The sequence below is a fragment of the Geotrypetes seraphini genome, chromosome 1 (assembly GCF_902459505.1).
Source record: "Geotrypetes seraphini chromosome 1, aGeoSer1.1, whole genome shotgun sequence".
NCBI lineage: Eukaryota > Metazoa > Chordata > Amphibia > Gymnophiona > Dermophiidae > Geotrypetes > Geotrypetes seraphini.
Window position 1 is genome coordinate 127,835,506 of NC_047084.1, and position 24,799 is coordinate 127,860,304.

The following is a 24,799-nucleotide window of genomic DNA, read 5'->3' on the forward strand; positions in this document are numbered from 1 at the left end:
AATAGAGTCCCCTTAAATTCCCCCCTCCAAGCTGTCCTCAAATCACTGTTCTTCCAAACTTGTCCTTAAGTTACTGTATTGTCATTTGTCCTGTCCAATGTAATCCACTGTGAATGTTGACTTGTAACCCGTTCTGAGCTACTGGGAGGATGGGATAGAAATCAAATAAATATATTGAGCATATTTTATTAAAGTATAAAAATAAAAAATATTCTGTACAATTGCCATTTTATAAATACAAATAATACAGAGCAAGGATCAACAAAACCCCTGTCTCCCCTCCCCTTCACATATATCTACTATCAAGAAAACTGAATAAGTCAAATTATTACAGAATGGTACACAGAAGTATCATGCTAACAGAATACTGCAGTCACACATGACAGGAATAGTGTTAGAGAAGTGCAACTAGGGAACTGCCCCCTGGTCAAAGAGAGCCCTAAGCCAGCTGGAAGCTAAAGAAGCACTGCCTGGGCTTTGAAGTCCCCAATTATGTCTCTAGCAGGATATATATTTCAAATCTGATATAGTCTAATGACAAAATAGAAATAAAATTATTTTTTCTACCTTTTGTTGTCTGGTCATTTTATTCTTCACCACATTGGTCTCAGGCTCTGGTTTCTGTTTCCATCTGTCTACTCTAAACCCACTTGCCAGGGTCTCCTGACCATTTGACACATCTTCTTTCTCCATGCTCACCATTCATCTTCCATCTCTGTGTATGTTTTTCCCCCATGTTCAGCATCTCCCTTCTCTGTCTCCTATACTTCCTTTTCTAGTATTTCCCCTGTGCCCATCTCCCTGCCTTCACCTTTCTATGATCTTCTCCTCCTGTGTGCAGTATCACTCCTCTATATCCCTATGTCCCCCCTTCTGCGTTCTTATTCTCCCCATGTCTTACCATCTTCTGTGTCCATATACCCTCCCATTTCTAGCATTCCCCTTTTTGTCCCTGTTCCTATGCTCCCATCCATGCCTACCGTCTCCCCTCTTTTTGTATATCTCCCTGTGTCCAGCTTCTTTCTTCTCTTACTTCCTTACACCAATGTGTCTCTCACACTCTCTCTTTCCTCCCTCCTGCCACTATGTTTAATATTTCACTCCCTCTTCCATCATCCCCTTGGTTCAGCTTTTCTTTTTCCCTTTCCTTCTCTCTCTTCCTCCTGCAGGTCCTACACCTCTCTCCCTTTTCTGTAGCCCCCTTCCCATGGGTTCAACACCTCTATCCCCTCCATTCAGCATCCAGGTGTGGGTTTGGCACTTCTCCCTTCCCTCCAGCTCCAGTCCACCCACCACATGGACCCAGCACCTGTTTCCTGTTCCCCCAATCCCCAGCCCAGATCCGGCAACTGTCTCCCTTCAGCTCCAGCCGGTCCACGTCCAGCAGCCCAAGCAACTCCCTCCCTCCTTCATGGGTGCAGCAGCAGCCCCCTCCCTCCCTCTCTCCCTATCACTGGTCCAACAGCTCCCCAACCCTTGCACCCTCCCTCCCGATGGTGGATGGCAAAAAAAAAGAAAACCCAACCAAACCTGCGAGTGCAACTCCTGGGTCAGCCCCTTCACACCTCCTGGAGCGAGCATGCCAGCCTGTTGGAATGGAAGCTTCCTGCACGCATGACGCATGGCTGTTTGGACCAAAACCTTCTTGCTGCCGAGTCCCTCCTGCCCCCTCCCGCTCCTTCCCCCCCCCCCGCCACACACGCCTTCACTTCCCTCCCCACCATGCCTCCATCTCTTCACTGGCTTGAGCAGCAACTTCAAGCTGCTGCTGGCGCCAGTGTTGGGTCTGCCTCTGACGTCACGTCCGGGTCCTGAGCCTAAGAAATGACATCAGACGCTGACACAAGCAGCAAGTTGGCGATGCTGCTCCCACTGGGGAAGTTCAAAGAGGTACGAAGTAGGGAAGGGATATGTGTGTTCGGCCGGGGGGGAGGACGGCAGCACCCTGCCCCTGCCCCTGCACCCTCGTTGCGCCACAGACCTTATCCCTTCCCCACAGCTCCTACATATCCATCTCCTCCCGGATTCAAGGGGGTGGAGCTAGGCTGGGGTCCCAGCGAATTGGTTTGCACAGGGCTCTGCAATTGCCAAGACTGGCCCTGGGCTGCCATCCTGGGTCCGACCAATGCTCTGTGGAGCCCAGTGGCCAATCCAAGTCCCAAGCACTGGCTTCCCCCATGTCTGTCTCAATAGCATACTATGGGCTTTTCCTCCAGGAACCTGTCTGCAAACCTAGCTACATTAATGGCTCTTACAAAATCCTCTGGCAATGCGTTCCAGCACTTAACTATTCTCGGAGTGAAGAAATATTTCCTCCTATTGGTTTTAAAAGTATTTCCTTCTAATTTCATTGAGTGTCCCTTAGTCTTTGTACTTTTTGAAAGAGAGAAAAATCGATTCGATTTTACCTGTTCTGCAGCACCCAGGATTTTGTAGGCCTCAATCATATCCCTCCTCAGCTGACTCTTTTCCAGGCTGAAGAGCCCTAAATGCCACCAAATGGGCACATTACAGGTAGGCTCCGCGCTGGGAGGAGTTTCCCACTCTTTTCCACAACTGAGCAGCTGCATCACCTTCACGCATGGGGGTGTGAACCAGCCGGGGCACTGCATTCATCTTTCAAAGGCTGTCATGTCTGCCACCAGCTCAGAGGTCGACTCTTCTTTCAAACAGTTTCATTAGAGACAACTTGTCTTATATAGGGTTACCAGACGTCCAGGGAAACCCGGGCATGTCCCCTTTTTGGAGAACTGTCTGGGCTCCCGGATGGACTTTCCAAAACCTGGCATTTGTCCGGGTTTTGGAAAGCCCCAACAAACTCTGTCCGCCTCTGGAAGGCCTCTGAGCATGCGCGGATGACATAACACCCCTCCACGCATTCTCCAGGCCCTCCAGACACGGCTGGAGCCCGTCCGGAAGACGAGAGGAGGCTTTGTGGGGGCGGGGCTGGGGTGGAGCTGGAGGCAGAACAGGGCGTGTTTCCCAGAGAAAAATATGGTAGCCTTAGTCTTACACCCACTAAATCTGAAAGAGACAATTTCAGACACCAAGAAACTAAAAGTCTGGCTCTTTAGTAATTGTACATTAAACTCTAAAAGATTGTTAACATAGTAACACAGTAGATGACGGCAGATAAAGACCCGAATGGTCTATCAAGTCTGCCCAAACCATACAAATTGCCTTTAGCTGCATATTGCACTTTTATCCTTGTGACCTATCAGATATCACCTCTGGCCATGGCCTGAGCAGTGGAGGTGATCACAGCTGAGCAGACGGCAGGCGTCCTTTGCCTGAGCAGTTCTCACGTGCTTATAGAGAGTGTGAAAACGCAGTGGAGTCTCCCTGCGTGCTGAGGTGAAGAATATGACAGAGCATTCAACTAATCTGCGTGTCTTTCGGATCCAGGCCGTGGCTTCTTCAGAGAGATCTCTTTCTTCACTGCTCGGCCTGTTCATAAAGACAGAGAGAGACAAGATTACCATCCGATGAACACTTGTCCTGATATTGTCATACAGTCAAAATATGTATTAGGTTAGTACAATAAAAAGTATCGTCTTAGTTTTCTTTTCTTTACATTTTGATTTATTTCTATATAAGGCCCTGATTGGCTCAGACTAGGGAGTTGCGCGGGGACAGAAATCCCACCCATCCCCACCCGTCCCCGCCAGGATCCTCTCATCCCCACCCATCCCCGCCAGGATCCTCTCCGCCCCCACCCGTCCCCGTCAGGATCCTCTCCGTCCCCACCCGTCCCCGTCAGGATCCTCTCCGTCCCCACCCGTCCCCGTCAGGATCCTCTCCGTCCCCACCCGTCCCCGTCAGGATCCTCTCCGTCCCCACCCATCCCCGCAAGGAATTACCTCCATCCCCGCCCGTTCCCATATAAAGCAGCAATTACTTCTGACAGGATCATCAATTCCACAGTTTCTTTTGTGCTTGCGCTGCTGTTTTCCTTGTGGAATCTCTTTGGTGGAACCTTTTTTTTGTTTTCTGTTCAGGTAATTAACTTATAAACCCCCTCTTTTACTAAGGCTGACATGTCCTTTATATTATATGGATGAACCCTGCTTCCAAAGCCTCCCATCCCCGTGGGAGTCCCGTGGGCTAGAGGGGGGTCCCCATGGGAGTCCCGTGGGCCAGAGGGAAGTCCACGTAGGAGTCCCATGGGTTAGGGGGAGGATTCCCATGGGACCCCCACGGGATTCCCGTGATCCCCGTTCCCATGCAGACCTCTAGCTCAGATGCCTAAGGCTCCTCCCCAATCAGGGCTTTAGGTTCCTCCCTCTGTAGATACCTCTATAGAGGGAGGAGCCTAAGGCCCTGATTGGGCTCCTCCCCATTCATCACATGATGCACCGAGGAGGGAAGGCTCACTACTTTGGATAGACGAGCCTTAAAGGTGGAGGGATCACGCTTCCCTCCTGCTTTCAACTTTGGAAAAAGGTACTGGGGGGTTCGGAGGAGCATCCGGTGGCAGGAGGGAGTGGACATTCCTCCTGCCAACTTTTTTCTTGCATGGGGTTGGGGGGTCAGCTTGGCAGGAAGGAGTGGGTATCCCTCCTGTCATTTTTTCTCACGCAGAGGGTGGGGTTGGCATGGCAGGAGGGAGTGGGCATCCCTCCTGCTGTTTTTGTTGCGGTGGGGGAAGGGGGATTTGGTTTCCGGTTCTGGTGCATCGGGTGAGGACGTCAGGGAGGGCTGCCATCGGCGGGGGGGGGGGGGGAGAGATTGCTTTTTTTTTTTTTTAAATGGAGCAGATATTCTGCATATGTAACATGTACAACATATGTGCCCATTTTTTAAAAAAGGCTAATCTAAGGTTAGGCAGGTACCAGTTGCTTTTTTGGGATGGCTAAAAACGTGTGTATCGGGAAGCCATGTTAAAGCATCAATTGCTCTATTAGTTTACATGGCATATTTGTATGGTTCGATCGGAAAACGAGCGATCGTGCCGAAAACCACGCGGTGAGTCATTTTGTGCATCGGGTCAGAAAAGGCAATCATCACTAAACCAGTCAAAACTGGTTTAGTGATGATCATTAGATGATCGCTGACTTAGTCCCAAAATCAATAAATGTATTGTGCAGTCAGTTCCCACCTCACGAGGCAAGCATTAGACCAGGGGTCCCCAAAGTCCCTCCTTGAGGGCTGAATCCAGTCGGGTTTTCAGGATTTCCCCAATGAATATGCCTGAGATCTATGTGCATGCACTGCTTTCAATGCATATTCATTGGGGAAATCCTGAAAACCCGACTGGATTTGGCCCTCAAGGAGGGACTTTGGGGACCCCTGCATTAGACGGTCAACACATGAGGAGCACTTGAATGATGGGTTGCATATGAATGACATAGACAGGGATGTAAGGTGAAATGTAATGATTTACGAGGGCACACGGCCATCTCTTGCTATCACCGAGACCAGCAGCAGATCGGGAGCCCCTCTCCAGCAGGGCACCTGATCACAGTTACACCCCCTTCCCCGATCCAGCAGGGGAGAATACTTTAAATATATATTTTTTATTTCTCTTGATACTTATTTTTTATCTCTATTTTTTATTTATTTTACTTATTTATTTTTAATTCTATCTTTAAATTTATTTATTCATTACTTGGTGGAATATTCATTTCTATCTCTATATCTATCTCTGTCTTTATATTTTATCTTTATTTTTCATAAATTGTCTCTTCAGGTACTTTAGTTAGATTGTGAGCCTTTGGGACAGTTAGGGAATTACCAAGTACCTATCTTATTTATTTTTATTTATTGTATCTTTTAATGCATTCATTTTTGTAAACCGCTTTGAAACCTCACGGTTATTAGCGGTATATAAGAATTAAATTAAATTAAATCTGCATAAAGAAAAATCATGATTTCTGTGGGGTTATACTGCCACCTACTGGCCAAATGCTGGAACTCCATTACAAATCTACCAAGGTCAGAATGATTCTTTTAATTCATTGTTCTTTCTCTGTTTCCTAAATTTAGGGATCAATATTCAAAGTGCTTTGCTCAGGTAATCGTGTGATAACTGGGAGTAAGCACATGGTCTAAATTTCTGGGGTTACTCTCCAGCTACATATTAGGAATAGAGTAACCTAATGATTGATGCAGTGGCCTGTACCCCAGGGATTCTGTTCCCACTGTAGCTCCTTGTGCCTCTCAAGAGTCATTAAACCTTTAATGCCTCAGGTACAAAATGAGTGCCTGTAAATAGTGTGTAAGAACATAAGAATTGTCATACTGGGACAGACCGAAGGTCCATCAAGCCCAGGATCCTGTTTCCAACAGTGGCCAACCCAGGTCCCAAGTACCAGACAGAAATCCAAAGAGTAGCAACATTCCAGAGCTGAGATTGTGATGTCATAATGCCTCATTCCACCAATGCCTAAGAGCCAACCTCATCAGTGATGTCACAATGGCTCGACTGTCGTAGACTTGGCTCACATAAGAACATCAGAGCTGCTGTACTGGGACAGACTGAAGGATGGGGACACCAGGGGGGCACCAGGAAATTCTTTTTCACTGAAAGGGTGGTTGATCGCTGGAATAGTCTTCCACTTCAGGTTATTGAGGCCAGCAGCATGCCTGATTTTAAGGCCAAATGGGATAGACACGTGGGATCTATTCACAGAGAAAGGTAGGGGAGGGTCTTTGGGGTGGGCAGACTGGATGGGCCATGGCCCTTATCTGCCGTCTATTTCTATGTTTCTATGTTCTATGATCATCAAGCCCAGTAGCCAGCTAGATCCTACATAGTAAAACAGATTTTACGTTGCTTATCCTAGGAATAAGCAGTGGATTTCCCCAAACCATCTCTATAATGACCTATGGACTTCTCTTTTAGGAAACTATCCAAATCTTTTTTAAACCCTGCTAAGCTAAATGATTTCACTTCATCACCGATGAGGTTGGCTCATAGACATTGGTGGAATGAGGCATTATAGACATCACAATCTCAGCTCTGGAATGTTGTTACTCTTTAGGTTTCTGTCTGGTGCTTAACGAATTCCAAAGTTTAATTACATAAGAACATAAGAATTGCAGCTGCTGGGTCATGCTAGTGGTCCATCGTGCCCAGCAGTCCGCTCACGCGGCGGCCCCCAGGTCAAGGACCAGTGTTCTAAATGAGTCCAGCCTCACCTGCATATGTTCCAGTTTAGCAGGAACTTGTCCAACTTTGTCTTGAATCCCTGGAGGGTATTTTCCCCTATAATAGATTCCGGAAGAGCATTCCAGTTTTCTACCACTCTCTGGGTGAAGAAGAACTTCCTTACGTTCGTACGGAATCTATTCCCTTTTAACTTTAGAGAGTGTCCTCTCGTTCTCTCTACCTTGGAGAGTGTGAACAGTCAGCCTTTATCTACTTTGTCTTGAGTCCCTGGAGGGTGTTTTCCCCTATAACAGCCTCCGGAAGAGCGTTCCAGTTTTCCACCACTCTCTGGGTGAAGAAGAACGTCCTTACGTTTGTACGGAATCTATCCCCTTTCAACTTTAGAGAGTGTCCTCTCGTTCTCTCTACCTTGGAGAGGGTGAACAACCTGTCTTTTTCTACTAAGTCTATTCCCTTCATTATCTTGAATGTTTCGATCGTGTCCCATCTCAGTCTCCTCTTTTCAAGGGAGAAGAGGCCCAGTTTCTCTAATCTCTCACTGTACGGCAACTCCTCTAGCCCCTTAACCATCTTAGTCGCTCTTCTCTGGACCCTTTCGAGTAGTACTGTGTCTTTCTTCATGTACGGTGACCAGATTGTGAGCCCACCAGGACAGACAGGGGAATAAACTCATGTAAACCATTCTGAGCTCTCCTGGGAGAAGGGTATAGAAAATGGAATAAATAACTTGTGCCATTAACTTTAGGATGCTACGTTCAGTGGTCATTCGAAACTCTTTTTGAGTGAATATTGTACCTCTCAAGAGCAGCTTCAGGAAGAAAAATGTTTTGTCATCTAATGCTTTGCCACATCGGCCATACTGTCACCTTCTACTCTACTATACGTCATTTCTCTCACACTCTATTTGCCATCCCTTCTTACGTGTCATGCTACCTTATATACTTGAATATAAACCTATCAGAATATAAACCAAGGTAACCCTTTTCCCCCAAAAAAAGAGGGGGAAAAAAGGTTGACTCGAATATAAACCAAACTCGTGGGAACTCACGTCAGCCATTTTGAATAATGTGACTGCATAGGAGGATCGCTCTTCCCCTGGCTCACTACTGGACCAGCAGAGCTTAAGGTAGGCCTGAGAAGGGTCTATGTCTGGTTTATCATTCCCTCTGTGAGAAATTCCCTAGCCCCTATTTTTCAGGTTGAAAAGGTGACGTTGAAAGCTAGAAGGATGCTAGGGTGCATAGGGAGAGGAATGGCCAGTAGGAAAAAGGAGGTATTGATGCCCCTGTATAAGACTTTGGTGAGACCTCATTTAGAATATTGTGCACAATTCTGGAGGCCGCACCTTCAAAAAGATATAAAAAGGATGGAGTCGGTCCAGAGGAAGGCTGCTAAAATGGTATGTGGCCTTCGTGATGAGGTGTATGGGGACAGACTTCAAGATCTCAATCTGTATACTTTGGAGGAAAGGCGGGAAAGGGGAGATATGATAGAGATGTTTAAATACCTAGTAATGTAAATGTGCATGAGTCGAGTCTCTTTCATTTGAAAGGAAGTTCTGGAATGAGAGGGCATAGGATGAAGTTAAGAGGTGATAGGCTCCAGAGTAATCTAAGGAAATACTTTTTTACAGGAAGGGTGGTAGATGTGTGGAACAGTCTCCCGGAAGAGGTGTTGGAAGCAGGGACTGTCTGAATTCAAAAGGGCCTGAGATCTCTTGGAGAGAGAAAGAGATAATGGTTACTGTGGATGGGCAGACTGGATGGGCCATTTGGCCTTTATCTGCCGTCATGTTTCTATGTCTGTCTTAATTAGATTGTAAGCTCTACTGCACAGGGATTGTCTCTTATATGTTTAATGTACAGTGCTGCATACATCTAGCAGCACTATAGACATGCTAAGTAAGAAGAGTTGAATATAAACCGAGACCCCTATTTTGGGGCCCAAAAATCTAGGCTTCTATTTGAATATATACAGTAGGTTAGCCAGGCTTGTAATCCTATGTTTGCCAGGCTCTGTCAATGTCCTGCCGTGTCACATCTCCATCACTTTGTATAAATACCCTCTATTACGTATGTAACCTTGTAACCCCTTCTGAGCTCTCCTGGCATATAAAGCCAAATGAATAAATGAAACGCAGCAGCCTCTCATCTCCCCATTTTTCATTCAGGTCCCTGGTCAGACAGAAGCAGGGGGAACTCGATTTATGAGTTAAATGTGCTGAGCCATATTATAATGCAGGTTAGCGTGTGTCACCGTGCTGTTCGTAAATCCATTCTGCCCAGTCTATTTCCTGACGTGGTACCAGTGAACCCCATTAAGGAGCCTCTGTGCTGGCAGCCCTTCTCCACACTCGTCTACCATTTCTGCTCTCTTGCTGGACATTTTGCTTTCAGAAAGAGACACAAATATGATGTCATTTGCCAGCAGTCAAGCCCAGGCTTTCCATGTGGTAGGAAAGAAATGCTGAGATGTTGAGCTGACGGCTCACTTTCAAATACTAACGCATGTCAAGATATCCTAAGTACAATTGAGTGAGGTCAGCTCATCTCTTGCCTCTCCAACCCACCCCCACTAAAGGGAAACAAGACCATGAGTCTGCCCTCTGGTGGACGCTTATGGACACAGCTGGGGTTGTGAGCTCGCCTGCACCTGCTGCAGGAAACCTCGGTGTCAGGTCAAAAGCGCGCCCAGACAATTGAGCGCAGCGCGCGCCGCCATGCCGCTCTAAATTACTGTTTTTAGCGCTCCGACGGGGGGGCGTCTATTAAGTAAACCCCCACTTTACTTAATAGACATCGCGCAGCGTTGTGGGGGCATTATGGGGGGTGTGGGGGGTTGTAACCCCCCACATTTTACTGAAAACTTCACTTTTTCCCTGTTTTTAGGGAAAAAGTTCAGTTTACAGTAAAATGTGGAGGGTTACAACCCCCCAAACCCCCCATAACGCCGGCGCGATGTCTATTAAGTAAACTGGGGGGGGTTTCCCAACAAAACCCCCCGTCGGAGCCCCTAAAAACTGTAATTTAGAGCGGCACGGTGGCGCGCGCTTTTGTCTTTCGCGCCGTTGTCTATGAACCGGAAACCTCAGGCCTTGAACTTGTCAGACGCCTACAGAAGAAGCCATGTTACAAACGACTGACTCACCATTTGCCTTCTGGTGCACGTCTGGAGGGTCCTGAGGAAAGAACAGAACATCATTTCAGTACATGGGATTATCATGGGCACGTCCTGCAAGAGGCAAAATTCCCAGGGTAGCCCAATAGTAAGCTCCCTTCTGTGCGCCAAGGTCAGGCACCTCTCCCCCTCCCCCCAGCACCCAACCACCAGGTCCTCCAAACAATACAGCAGCAGAAACAGCGCTAAAGGCGGGACCTTTCCTCTGCTGCAACTTCCTGTGGGTAGGACACGACAGAGGAAAGGTCTCGCCGGCCATAGAGACAGCCTTTAGTGCTGTCTCTGTAACATTTGGAGGCCCAGAGGGTCAGCAAGCAGCTGGGCATGGGAGGAAGGGGGAGAGAGGTGCTGGATCCGAGTGAGAGGGGAGAGAAGCCGGATCCAGGGGTAAAGGGACGCATCTTTTCCCCCCCACCCCCCACAAAGGCCCACTCTCAGCTCCACTACCGCCCCCAACTTTCCATCCTCAGCTGAGATGTTGATACTGAGCCATCCCATGATTAGCAAAACGTGAATCGCTACTCACTGCCGGCTGATGCTGCTGCGGCCGCCAGACGCCTCGCGTGGCTGCCTCTGTACTGGGCTCCAGATAGCGAGCAGCAAAGGCACAATTTGCACATGGCGACAGGTGCAGGTGAGGAGGGAGCTGGTGCCTGACTTCTCTCCGGGAGGAAGGCAGAATCTGAATGGCAAAAGGTACAGAGAGAACAAAGGAAAATCTTATCATGGGAATCATTTCAGCAGCGGCAAGGAGATGTTTCACTTCCATGCCACTACTGGTGATTACGTGCGAGGTCTGTTCAAAACGTTCCAGGACAGTTTGAATTGCGCACCAACAGGAAGTTCTTTTGAGATGCGCTAGGCGGCGTTGAGTCGCTTAAAACCTCACCAGGAACCTCCTTTTTTCCGTTTGTTGCTATCTGTTTTCGTCTCTGAGCTACAGCCGTTTTCGTGATCGGTTATTTTTCATCAACCTCAAAGGGCAGCGCCACAGCGTGATGTTCGGTTGTAAATTGGGTAAAACCGCTACAGAAACTTATGAAGAGTTGAAAGTGGCTTATGGGGAACATGTCATGAGTCGAGGAAGGTGTTTTGAATGCGTCAAAATTCGCAAATTTTGCGCCAACACGCGATGACGGTTCTTCCCCCGGCCGCCTTACTCTCCTGACTTGGCCCCTGCTGACATCTTGTTTCCTGAACTTAAATCCACGCTGAAAGGAAAGTGATTCGACACCATTGAAGACATAAAGCAAAATTCAACGCGGCAACTTTTGGCGATTCCTGAAAATGCGTTTCAGGACTGAAACGACGTTGGGAAAAGTGTATATGTAAGGAAGGGGAGTACTTTGAAGGGGACCCAATGGAATAAGTTGTAAGATTGTTTAATACACTGTTCTTCAACCGCCAGTCCCTGAACCAGTGCCAGTGCACAGAAATTTTCTGCCGGTCCACAGGGCCGGCACGTCCATCGGGCAGAAGACAGTGTTCTTCAGCCGCCGGTTCACGGTGTGATCAACGTCGCATCTTCGGGCTGGCTCCCTGAGTGCTGCAGTGCACAAAGCCGTGGGAAAAGGCTCCTAAGTGCGTCCTGTGCCTGAACCAGAAGCCTTCTCTCTGACGTCACAACGTCAGAGGGAAGGCTTCCAGATGAGGCGCACGAGGAGCCGCTGCCCACAGCTTTGTGCAATGCAGCACTCAGGGAGCCAGCCCAAAGACGCTGCGTTGATCGCACTGTGGACCGGCCCATAGATAACACCGGGGGCTGGCCAGAAGGCAAGGCACCGCATGGAGGGAGAGAGACAACAATGGTAGGGGGAATGTTTTTAATTTTTAATTTAGTAATTGATTTACATCTGCTGTCTGTTCAGGAAGAAATGCATTTGTTTCTTTTCCTCTGGGGTTGTACTGCATGCAGAGTCTTGAATCTTAGGTTTTCGTTTGTATATATTTACATTTTTGGTCCCTTATTTGCATGGGGTTATCTGTGTTCTGGTAGGAATGAATGTTGAGAAGCATACAGTGTGCTTTGTGTAGTTTAATTTTGTGGTTAACCATTATGTGTTGTTAATACGATTATATTGTGTGTTTGTATATATGAAAAATGAATGGAAAAAATGATGTTACAATTAGTACTATTATGGGGGGGGGTTCTGGGGCAGAGATTGGGTGGAGATGGGCGGGGTCTGGCCCACGACTTAGCCCAGTGTTCTTCAACTGCCGGCGCACAAAATAATTATTTTATTTCCGCCGGTCCATAGGTGTCAAAAGGTTGAAGAACACTGGTTTAATGCATCGTTATAAAATCCGTCCTGGGCCTCTGTTATTCATGTTACAAGAAACATGAGTTTATGAGCATGAACTCCCCTAATTTGCATGCTAAGGAACACCCTGCCCACCAGTGGCGTAGCGAGGGTGAGAGGCGTCCCTCCGCCGCCCTCTTCTCCCCACACGCTCCTTCCCCGCCCCCTCCTGCCGCACGCAGGCCGCTTCCCTTCCCCCGCACCTCTGTAACGTCCTCTGCCCTCTTTGCTATTTTAGAAAATCTTACAGCTCCAAAAAGAATAGAAAACCCTGAATTAGAAAATAAATCTATAGCACAAAATCTTGCAAACTATTTTGTAAACCAAATTAATAAAATTAGAGATAGCATTGGTTCAAAAAGCAATTTTTATTACCAACTCCAAAAAAATATGATCATGTCACACCTCTTCTACGAAAAGCACACTGGCTACCAATTTCACACAGAATCTATATATATAAAATCGGAGGTATGTATGTGTGTATGTGCCGCGATCACGCAAAAACGGCTTGACCGATTTGACCGAAACTTGGTATGCAGATCCCTCACTACCTGGGGTGATATGTTCTGGGGGTCTCGCGGCCCACAACTCTATGTTGCTTGCTCAAGGGTGGGTTCACCCAAGAATTTATATGTTCTTGCTCCTGGAGGTGAAACTAAAAATGTTGTTTATAATCACGTTTTGCGTTAGTTGTATTGTATTCATTTTGTCAAATATTTCACATTATAATTTGAATATTGTACTTTTTATTAAGCTGTAAAAAAATACTTTCATTCACCACTATAAAGTATCTTTATTTGAATCCATTTACAGTGTTATTGCAACGCCGGGGCATCAGCTAGTAATCTATAAAATTGCACTGATAGCCTTCAAAATCCAAAAACCAACACATCGTTTCTTGATCCCACACTCTCCAGCCAGGACTCTAAGATCAAGGGAACATTTCCTGACTATCCCTTCTTTAAAAATAATAGGTACCAGAGGAGCTACGATTTTTGCAGTCTTAGCACCCCAGCTTTGGAACAATTGACCGATCTATTTGCGTGGAGAAACCTCATTAGAAAAATTAAAAAGCGCATTAAAATGCTACCTGTACAAAGATGCATTTGAGTCGTAGATAGGATAATTTATCTATCATCAATCCCAGGCTCAAATACCTAAATTTAACCAGACCTTACGTAGAGGTCACAACATCCCCCATTCTCTTTTTAAGCTTAGCCATATTTGTAAAACATTTTTTCATTACCCTCCTGATGTTGTTTTCCTTAAAAATTGTAGTTCAGCCCTCTTCCTTTATGTATCACTAATTATTTGTGTACATACATTGTATGTTTACTGATACAAATTGTTTTATTTTGTCTCCTAAAATTTTTTATTGTCATACGCATTGAAATTATTTGTATAACAAACTTTTAATAAACTTGAAACATGAAACAGCAACCCCAGCTTCGGCTCTTCCTCTGATGTCACTTCCTTTGCGCGGCTCCAGAAAGTGATGTCAGAGCTTGGGGGGGGGGTTGCTGCTCACGCCAGGAATGTTACAGAGGTGCGGGGGAAGGAAAATGGCGTACACGCGCAAGCAGCAGGTGGTGGGGAAGGAGCGTGGAGGTGGGCTGCCTGTATCCTCGACAAGATGGCACCTGGGGCGAACCACCCCTCCCCCATACCTGACAGCTCAAGCCGCTCAGCTGCCACCGCAGCCTATCGTTGGCCTTCTGCAGCCCCTCCTTCTCTGCGCTGAGTCGCTCCCTGTCCGCTCTCTCTTTCTTAAAGTCCTCCTCATAGATCTGGACCTGGGATGGGAGAAGGAGCCGTTACTGGTGCTGAATTGAAGAAATATGGTCACATCACACCCTCCTATCGGATTGGTTACCAATGGAGGCGCGGGTGGAGTTCAAGTTTGGTTGCTTTTGCTTCAAGGCTCTGTTTGGTTTATCTCACAAATATATTATTGAGCTCTTCTCTTTTGCAACCAATAGACATAAGAGAAATTCGCATTTGAATTTTGGTTTTCCCCCATGTTAAAGGCTGCAAATTTTTAAAGCCTCAAGAATATCTTCTGTCATATCGAGCAGCATTATGAGGGAAGGCCCTGGAACAGCTGATTATGCTTTCTGATTCCTAGGTGGCATTTAGGAGACATTGAAAGATATATTTCTTCCTGAAACATTTAGGCAACTAATTGGCTTGAACCACCTAGATCAGTGGTCTCAAACTTGCGGCCCAGGGGCCACATGCGGCCCGCCAGGTCCTATTTTGAGGCCCTCGGTATGTTTATCATAATCACAAAAGTAAAATAAAACAGTTTCTTGATCATATGTCTCTTTAGCTATAAATGACAATATTATTATTAAGACTTGGCCAAAAGGAAAGATTTATAAACTATGAAGAGTTTTACCTCATGCAAAATTGTCATTTCTTTAATAAGACATGAACTATTTTTTCTGCGGCCCTCCAAGTACCTACAAATCCAAAATGTGGCCCTGCAAAGGGTTTGAGTTGGAGACCACTGACCACTGACCACTGATCATTATAGTATTATTTCTCATTATTTGGTTATCTAATTTCGTTTCTTAATTGTAATGTTTTTTTTTTTTTTTAATTTTTTTAAATTATTTGTTTATTCAATTTTATCAATACAAACAAGCAATACATTACTTGTGTTCAGATTAACATAAATTATTAAAAAGAAAACTTATAAACCAATTCCACTTAAATCAGTGTTTTGGTTATTCATTTATACTTCCAATATATTTAGTCCACAATCTTTTAAAGGAGATTCTTAGCAAAAAATTAACAATAGAAACAATCTTTATCCAACCTAGAAAGCAGCAATTATCTGCGGTGCTACAGCCATTCATGGCAGGTTATACATTCTCAGTCATAGGCACTACTTGCTCTTTGGATTCTATAAATCCTACTAGTTGTTTAGGTTCAAAAAACAAGTAATTCTTATTCTGATAAGACACAAAACATTTTACAGGAAATTTCAACAAAAAATTTGCCCCCAAGGCAAGGACTCTTGGCCTTAATGCCAAGAATTCTTTCCTACGCCTCTGGGATCTTAAAGACATATCAGGAAATATTCGAACATTAGAACCTAAAAACTGATCATTGATATGACGAAAATACAAACGCAATATATATTCTCTATCACTTTCCAAAGCGAGAGTTATTAACAGGGTTTTCCTTTCCGTTATAATCTCCAAGGAGTTTTCCAGAAAAGTTGTTAAGTTCATATTTTCATTGTTGGTCCCTTGAATCTCATTAGGAGTGGAAACTTCCACAGGTCTCTTAATTTGAAAATAATTAGCTCTAACAATAGGTGGCAAACTTTCAATAGGAATAAGCAAAATTTCCTTGAAATACTTTCTTGCCATCTCCATTGGTGAGATTAAGGGACATTTTGGAAAATTTAGGAGTCTCAAATTATTTTTCCTTAATTGGTTCTCGAAACTTTCCATTTTTCTAGCAATAAATGTTCTTTCTTTTACTAATTCCAAGTCCAATGTTTCCATTCCACAAATTCTTGACTCCTGTTTTTCCATTTTCTCACTTAAATCTTTAAGGGCCAAACCCTGTTGCTCCACTTTAGAGTGGATAGTCCCATAGTCAGTATTTAAAGTGGAAAAAGACATTTTGAGGTTAGCGTCCATAACTGAAATAGCCTGCCATAAAGCCTCCATATCAATTACCTTAGGCTTCTCCAAGACCCCAAAAGTGATCTTACTTCCTCCCGAAGCTCCTCTCTCCTCTCCTGCAGTGTGGGTAAGCTGTCGGTGTATTACAGCTTCTTCTTCGGCTCCAGATTTACTTGGAGCTACCAGCCCTCCTTCACTGAGGATCAAAGACTCCTCCCGGGTCCATGATGCATCAGGAACTCCCAAAACTGCATTGCTTCCAGGTTGTGGGGGTGGCTGCCTCTGTTCCGGGTTTAACATCGCCCGAAGCTGCTGGCTGAGTTCGCCCGACGAATTCGGGCTCACCCCTGAAGTAGCCACCGCTGATTCGCCTGATCGGGCCAAAGCTTCCTCGATTGTGCTCTGCACCAGACGCGGTGCCGCTACCGCCGCTGGAGGGTTGCCGCGAAGGGCTCCTTTTCTCTTACCCATGTTAAGGTAAGAGAACTGCTAATTCAAAAGAAAAAGCAACGCCGGCCGAGAACAAGAGAGGGAGCCTCACTCTCAGGCGTCCACTCTCATCGCCATCTTGAATCCCCCCGTAATCTTTTTAATGTGTTGTAAACCGCATAGAACTTTGCGGTTTATAAATTGATTATTATTCTACAAACCACTCTGTCTACTTTTCATCTAGACATATGAGATTAAATCCACATGCACTGGGTTTGGGTTAGGCATATCTTTTTCATGCATATTCTGTGCACGCATCTAGAAAAGCAGGCCAGGGCCGAGATTCGCCGTCCTCCATCAGGAGTCTGGTTTTCATATGATGCATCTCCTGAAGATTTTGGTGGGAGTTCTCAAGGACACAACAGTGGGTGCCAGAGAGGTCGTGCAGAAAGCCTTGTGGTAGAGCTTGCATTCTACCACAGAAATAGCAATCATCACTTTACAAATTAACAAATAAAGCCATAAAATTGAAAATAATACCATTTTATTGGACTACTACATATTTCAATTAGCTTTCAGAGGTCAAAACCTCTTTCCTCAGGTCAGTAAAGTCGACTGCTGTTATTGTATCCTGTCCTGACCTGAGGAAGGGGGTTTTGGTCTCTGAATTAGTCAGATATGTATTACAATTAGTCCAATAAAAGGATCACCATCAAAATACTACTTTATTCTAAAGCAAAAAAAAAAATAAAAGAAATAGAAATATTGATTCTACCCTTGTCATCGCTGGTTTCTGCTTTCCTCATCTTCTCGTCACTCTCTCCCTTCCATCCACTGTCTGCCTTCTCTTTGCCCCTTCAAGATCTTCTCTCCTATGTCCCTTCCAGAAACTGTTTGCCTCCCCCTTTCATCTCTCCCTCCACCAATGGTCTGGCATCTCTCTCTTCTCTTTCCCTTTCATCCCTTCCCCATGGTCTGGCATTTCACTCTCTCCTCTCCCTTCCCTTTCCTTTTTTTCCCCCCTTGTCTTCCTTCTCAATTTATTTTCTGCATCTGTCTAGATTAAATTCTTTCTACTATCCAGTCAATTTCCCTTTTTTATTTATCCCCTCTTTTCATCATCTGCCCTCTTTCTCTACCCCTTCCATTCTGCATCTTCTTCTCTCTCTGTCCTCTATACTTCCATCCAGCATCTGCTCCCATCTCTCTCCCCCATCCCCATTCCTCTGCTGAAAGAAACCAAGAAGGCCTTTCTAAAAGCAGCTTTTGTCCCCTTCAACTCTCTTTCAGCAGAGCTGTACTGAACCCAGGCTACCTCAGGAAGCAGGTGAAAGCCGAGCTCTTCTCTCTTAACTCGCTGCTGTGGGTTACTGGCCTGGAACCTAAACAAAGCCCGAGCTAGTACCTGGGGCTCCCCTAGAATAATTATAAGCCTGGATGTTTATGTAATCTGGGGAGTAAGGTATGGGGGGGGGGGGGTTTACTCAAGGAGGAAGGATTTTTTCAGACATTTTTAATACAAGCTGCATGATCCTTTGGGATTTTATACTGTAACCCAGCCATGGGTGGAAATAGCTCTCAGAAATTAGGTCTACAAGTTTCTCCTACATGAATGAATGTCCACAAGCCTACTCTTGCCCAAAGTTTCAGCTAGAAAACACCAACATGTTATATTTGCACACACTAAAGAGATTCACCCTGGTTTTACAATCAGACCAGCAAACTTTTGGGTCACGGAAGGGGAACCACATGCATGACCCCCAGACTTTATGGGGTTCCCTAGCAAAACGCCTCACCTGCTGCTGTAGAACCTCAATCTGAGTCCTCATCTCCTCTGGGCTGCAGCTCTGGGGGTCCAACTGCTCCTGAGAAGATGGGGTCTGTCCCTTCAGGCTTTCAGAGAGAACCTGCAGTAGAAAACCAGAGAATCTGATGGAGCTCAAATGACCTCAGGCTTTATCCCTCGTCCTCCCACTGAAGGATCCTCTGTGCTGATCTCAGGCTTTGTCGGACTCTGCTTCTGTTTTGATTCATGCCCCCCCCCCCCCCCCCCCCCCCCCCCGGTATTTATTAATCTCTCAGTATCTGTGTAATGAAATGTTTGTGATGTTCTTCCAAGTTTAGCAGTTATTTCCATACTGCCTATCAACAGAGGTTGTCGAAGCAGTTTTTACATTCAGGTACTGAAACATTTTCCCCATCATAGAAACATAGAATATGATGGCAGAAAAGGGCCCACGGCCCAACAAGTCTGCCCACTCAAATAACCCTCCCCTCTAAGTTCTTCTTTGAGGTGAACCCACGTGTTGATCCCATTTGTTCTTAAAGTCAGTCACGTTACTGGCCTCAACTACCTGAAGTGGAAAATCGTTCCAATGGTCAACCACCCTTTCGGTGAAGAAGTACTTCCTAGTATCACTATGGAATTTCCCGCCCCTGATTTTTAGCGGATGCCCTCTTGTCGCCGTAGGGCCTGTAAGGAAGAAGATATCTTCTTCCACCTCAATACGGCCAGTAAGGTATTTGAACGTATCTATCATGTCAACCCTCTCTCTGCGTTCCTCGAGAGAGTAAAGGTGTAACTTACCTAGTCGTTCTTCATAAGAGACATCCTTAAGCCCTGAGACCATCTTGGTGGCCAATCATTGAACCATCTGACCTGGTAGGCTCACAGTCTGGGGCAGTGGAAGGTTGGGTGCCTTGCACTGGGCTGGAACCCACAGGCTGTAGCTTTAGCCACTAGGCCATGCCTCCCTCCTTCTGAAGGAGGAGCTCATCATCCCAGGGCTTGATACAAGGATTGGCCCAAGTATTTTGGAGGCCCTAGGCCAGGGGTAGGCAATTCTGGTCCTCGAGAGCCAGAGCCAGGTCAAGTTTTCAGAATATCCACAATAAATATGCATGAGATAGATTTGCATCTCAAGGAGGCAGTGCATGCTAATTCATCTCATACATATTCATTGTGGATATCCTGAAAATCTGACCTGGCTCCGGCTCTTGAGGACCGGAATTGCCTACCCCTGCCCTAGGCCAGGGGTCTCCAAAGTCCCTCCTTGAGGGCTGAATCCAGTCAGGTTTTCAGGATTTCCCCACTGAATATACATGAGATCTATGTGCATGCACTGCTTTCAATGCATATTCATTGGGGAAATCCTGAAAACCTGACTGGATTCGGCCCTCAAGCAGGGACTTTGGAGACCCCTGCCCTAGGCGAACCTCTCACCCTCTTCCCACCAGTAGTTGAGCATCAGGAGGCTCCCTTTCTCCTATCTATCCTGCTCCCTCGTCTCATGTCCCCTGGAAGCACACACACTTGCTCAAATGCTGATTTGGTTGCCCCATTTGGCAAGCAGTCTGCCTCAGAGGGGATCGGGGGGGTCTGTGCTTATAGGGCATACACAGCACTAATGCTCCTTTAAAGTTTGGTCTGGCCCATGAACAAGAAGGGCAGCAGTGGAAGATCCTCATGGTGCCAGAGTCCTCAAATTCTGCCACCCTAGGCAGCTACCTGGTCTGCCTAGTGGTTAGGCTGGCCCTACTTGGGATTCACCTGGCCAGTCGGGTTTACAGGATTTCTTGATTTGCATACAATTTGCATGCACTGCTTCTGTTTATCTCACCTCCTGAATGTAACTGGCCTTGAGCTAAAACTGAAAAAAAAGGTGTGAACTAAATCTTTATCCCATTATGGAGGAAATCCAGAAAACCCGAATGGCTGAGGGAACCTCGAGGACTGAGATGAGAATGTCCTGAGGAAGGCCAAATGTAAAATTTCCAAGATGGTTTTAAGAAAGGTTTGGACAAGTTCCTGGAGGAAAAGTCCATAGTCTGTTATTGAGAAAGACATGGGGGAAGCCTCTTCTTGCCCTGGATCGGTAGCATGGAATGTTGCTACTCTTTGGGATTCTACAATCTTTGTTACTCTCTGGGATTCCGGAATATTGCTACTCCTTGGGTTTTGGCCAGGTACTAGTGACCTGGATTGGCCACCATGAGAACGGGCTACTGGGCTTGATGGACCGTTGGTCTGACCCAGTAAGGCTGTTCTTATGTTCTTAACTTAATATACCACTTTGGAGAGCACTATCAAAGTGGTTTGCAATATAATAAAACATATATCAGGATAGAGCTATATTAATATGAGGAGAAAACCCCCAAGAGGCCGACAGTACTCGGAGAGGAATCCAATCTCGTCCGGACAGCAAAGCACCCCTACAACCCATAGGCTAGTCAAAAAAGACGTAGAGATTGCAGGGGGGGAGGGAGTCATGGATGCAAATCACTCTGATCCAGGAGATGTCTGGGGGGCTTGGCAGATTTTCTAGGAGGTTTTCAGAGGCGAAGCTGTCCAGTCCTCTCACCTTGTTCAGGCGGCTTATTTCCTGCTGATAACACTGATTGCTCCTGATGCTGGAAGCATTTTCTTCCTGTAGAAGCCAATTCTGTTTCCTCATCTGCTGCAGCTCCCTTCCTCTCTAGAATGAAAAAAAGCGACATGTCGAATGGAGGCAAAATGGAACCATTTCCTAGAAAAGCAGTGAGGTCTTTCGGACAGTACCTGTTCCGCTTCCAGGTCCTGCTGTTCCTCCCACTCTCTCTCCTTTGCATGATCCAGGTGTCTCTCCGTCTCTCGCTCCTGGACCAGATCTTGCAGTCTTTTGGTCTCCTTTGACAGCTTTCTGAGGTTATTTTCCGCTGCCTGGAGCTTCACTTTCATCTCTGTGATCTGCAGAATTAATTGCTGAGTGAGGGGACAAAGGTGCGTACAGCAGAGGGTCCACGTCAGAAGAGCTATCCAGACGGTGGACAATATTACCAGCCACCCAGTGCCGACTACTTTGCCTGGATATTCAGTGATGGCCAGAGCCACAGCGAGCTGAAACTGCGCCCTGCGCAACTCATCCAGCAGCCCCGTACCCCCAAACCTTTCCCCATAGAGCAGGGGATCTCCAACTCCAACCCTCTGCAGGGCCACGTTTGGGATTTGTAGGTACTTGGAGGGCCTCAGAAAAAATAGTTCATGTCTTATTAAAGAAATGACAATAAAAGTCTTTAGAAATCTTTCCTTTTGGCCAAGTCTTAAAATTTGATTTAATCGCTTGTCTAATTTCTAAGCGAGTTTACAATATGTATAAACAAAGAGCAACCTCATTAGAAGTCAGTTCCAGAGAAGAGACAACACGTAGGGCTCCTTTTACGAAGGCGCGTTAGGGAATACCGTGCACTAGCCGCTTCCGCCTCCTTTTGAGCAGGCAGTAGATTTTCGGCTAGCGCGCGCTATAGCGCAGACTAATCTGGTGCGTGCACCAAAATGCTTGGCGCACCTTCGTAAAAGGAGCCCTGTTTAGTGAATCGCGCTGAGCGGCTCCTCTTTTGGAGGCGCCCAATAAATAGGCCCAGCTAAAAGTGAGACGGCCATGCGAGCGCTTAAGCACGTTTAAGAGCAGCGATTCTGTAACAAGGCGCCAGCCACGCCCACGCCTAGTGTCAACTTTTTTAAAGGCGCCTCGTTACAGAATGCCTCTTTCTTGATCGGCGCCTAAGTTTCAATTATTGCTGATTAAAAAGCTTAATTGGGCTTCTTATTCAATTTAGATAGGCGCTGGTTACAGAATTTGGGCCTTAGTTTTCAGGATTTACCCACGGAAACCATGGCGTACCTTTCTCTCACAACGTAGTTTCATGTTCCGATACTGGTGATCCCACTGCTTGTTCACCTCCAGCAGCTGCAAAAGAAACCAGTCCTTAAGTGCTGGGGATTGTTGTAACCTAAAAACAGAGCTCACGGTCTCGAGAAGAGTGCGAGCAAGTCCAAAGTCCTCATGAAGATACACAGCCAATTATTGAAAACAATAGAAATATTTCTTCTCTTATTGTCGAATTAAGCTCTGGGACTCTCTGCTGGACCAAGTGCTAAAGCAGTTAATGTCCAAACTTTTTTACACCCAATTACAAGAGGTAAAGCCTGGGACAGGGGATCCTTAGCTGCAGGGGTGTGAGGAGTAAAGCTTTGGATAAGTTATGGGGAGTGAGGCCTAAACAGGGTCGGTAAGACCACGGGGGTCCGCTGTGGTCCAATTTTTGGCTGATTCCAAAAGAGCAACTGATGCTCAAACAAGTTTGAATGCAAATGATTTGAGCGGGCAAAACCTGGAATAAGCAGAGAGGTTCCTTAGTTTTGAGGGTGAAGGGGGGGGCGGTGAGGGAGGGGGAAAGTCTGGGGAAAGCACAGAGGACCCTTAGCAGTGGGAGTGAAGGGAACAGAGATGCCAAGCGTCAACTATCCCTAAGAGCGAGATTTGCCACAAGGTACATGCAGGCTCTAAATCTAGAATGATTTAAGTGTAGGATGGCTTTGCAAATGAGAATTAAATGATGGTGGCTTTTCTTCGGAGCCTCTGAAAGAATACAGACAAAGTGGGGAGCAATTTGGGGAAATATTTTGAGCTGAAAATTCTCTTCTACCCAAGTAGTTAAAAGTATGTATTCCTACATCGTACTTGCAGTAAAGGGAGGAAGGAACGTACGCTCAGAATGCTTCCTACTTGGTTTACTAAGAGGTTAGCAGCAGGGCCGGATTTCGATGAAAAGAGGCCCTTTCACCTCCCATTTTTAAGTTTGTAAATTACATGAGAGATAATAAAATACATCATTACTGTGATATATATCAATATGTTAAATGAAACATGTTGTTATTGGTACTAACCTTTATAAAAAATGTGACACGGATAACAAATAAAAAAAAGTCGAGAACACTTATTTGGACATTTATTCTCAGCACCATATATAGTACTTGTAGCAATAACTAATCAAACATAACACACAACATTGCCCCTTCCTATGTCCATAGTGCCCCCAGTGCGTCCTTCCTCACCTCACCCCCCCCTCCGATGCCCGCCTGCCTCCCATCCCCCTTCCATTGAACACCCCCCATGCCATCCTGCCTGCCTGCCTTCCATTAAACCCCCCCACACACCCCCTCCGATGCCAGCCTGCCTGCCTCCCATCCCCCTTCCATTGAAACCCCCCCACCCCCGATGCCAGTCTGGGCCGCCCTGTCCTGACGGATCCACGTTTTGCCTCTCTCCCCACGGGGCTGGGTTTTGCCCAGCTGTTTCCGGACTGACGTCTTTCCCTCCCCGATCCTCCTCCCAGGGCGAGAAAAAGAAAGGGAGAAGCCGAGTCGGCGCCCCATTGCGGCCGGAGCCGGTTCCGATCCCGAAGCGTAGAATTTCTCCTTATTTTTGGTTCAGTGTTTTAGTGTTCACTGTTTTTACAATAGTGTAATTTTAATTTTGCTAACAATTTGAATGTAGGCCCCTCTTGATCTTGAGGCCCTAGGCTGAAGCCTAGTTAGCTTATAGGAAAATCCGGCCCTGGTTAGCAGTGATCAAGGTCAGTGTAGTGGTCCTGAAGCTCTAATGAGTGAGAGAAAGAGCTTTCAAATGAGGGTGGCCCGCTCCTAATCAGGGAGATGGCATCTCTGGAGGCCCAGGGATATCTTCAGTGATAGCAGATGTATTGGGATTTATTCTGTGCCCTTATGATCAGACAGGTTTTAAGGTTTTTTAAAAATTTGTTTTAAATTTCTCAATTTCAGTGTGATGGTGGGTTGCTTAGATTATTTCTGGCACCATTATTAGAGGAAAACCATCTCGATCATCTTTTATTTTGCAGCCGAGGATCCTCCTCCCTTTTCTGCTGCCTGGTAACAAGTGGAAGAGTGCCCAGGCCTTGTTGCGGTTGGCCGTGAATCATCCCCTGTATGACTGCACAACAGTCAAAGGAGGGCACTTCCGGTAGGGGAGGTCTGGTTCCCTCATCCCTGTCTCTAAAGAAAGAAACTGAGCCCTTGGAACCAGAGCAGTTAAGTTGTAAAGCAATCGGAGAGCACCCCGAGTGAGCGCTAGGGCGGAAAAACTACCAAGCAGAGGAGGGGAGGCTGCGAACGAACACTAGCCTGGATCCAGAGGGATGGAGAAATTGGAACCCAATGATCCAGGGCTAGAGCCATGCTTGAGGTTGGAATCCATGTGGAGTGGCCTGGAAATAGAGGACGTGAGGAGAAGGTGTGTTCAGAGGGAGGGGGAAAATGGAGTATGAGTCATGAAGAGGAGCTGTAAATCTTGATGAGAACGTCC

The 24,799-nt window shown here is 46.3% G+C and overlaps 1 protein-coding gene across 1 annotated transcript in view; it reads right to left on the minus strand.

Moving 5' to 3' along the window:
* Positions 1–2,947: 2,947 nt before the first annotated feature.
* The window catches only part of TNIP3 (TNFAIP3 interacting protein 3), a 28,894-nt gene continuing 7,042 nt past the window's right edge, over positions 2,948–24,799 (minus strand). Inside the window, exons 3-10 of the mRNA XM_033938272.1 lie at positions 22,319–22,384; positions 21,217–21,384; positions 21,020–21,133; positions 18,455–18,565; positions 14,256–14,381; positions 10,815–10,970; positions 10,259–10,289; positions 2,948–3,447 (exon numbers count right to left, since the gene is read on the minus strand). Of these exons, the coding sequence (XP_033794163.1) occupies positions 3,380–3,447; positions 10,259–10,289; positions 10,815–10,970; positions 14,256–14,381; positions 18,455–18,565; positions 21,020–21,133; positions 21,217–21,384; positions 22,319–22,384 (840 nt within the window). The 3' untranslated portion in view covers positions 2,948–3,379. The remainder of the gene's footprint in view (positions 3,448–10,258; positions 10,290–10,814; positions 10,971–14,255; positions 14,382–18,454; positions 18,566–21,019; positions 21,134–21,216; positions 21,385–22,318; positions 22,385–24,799) is intronic.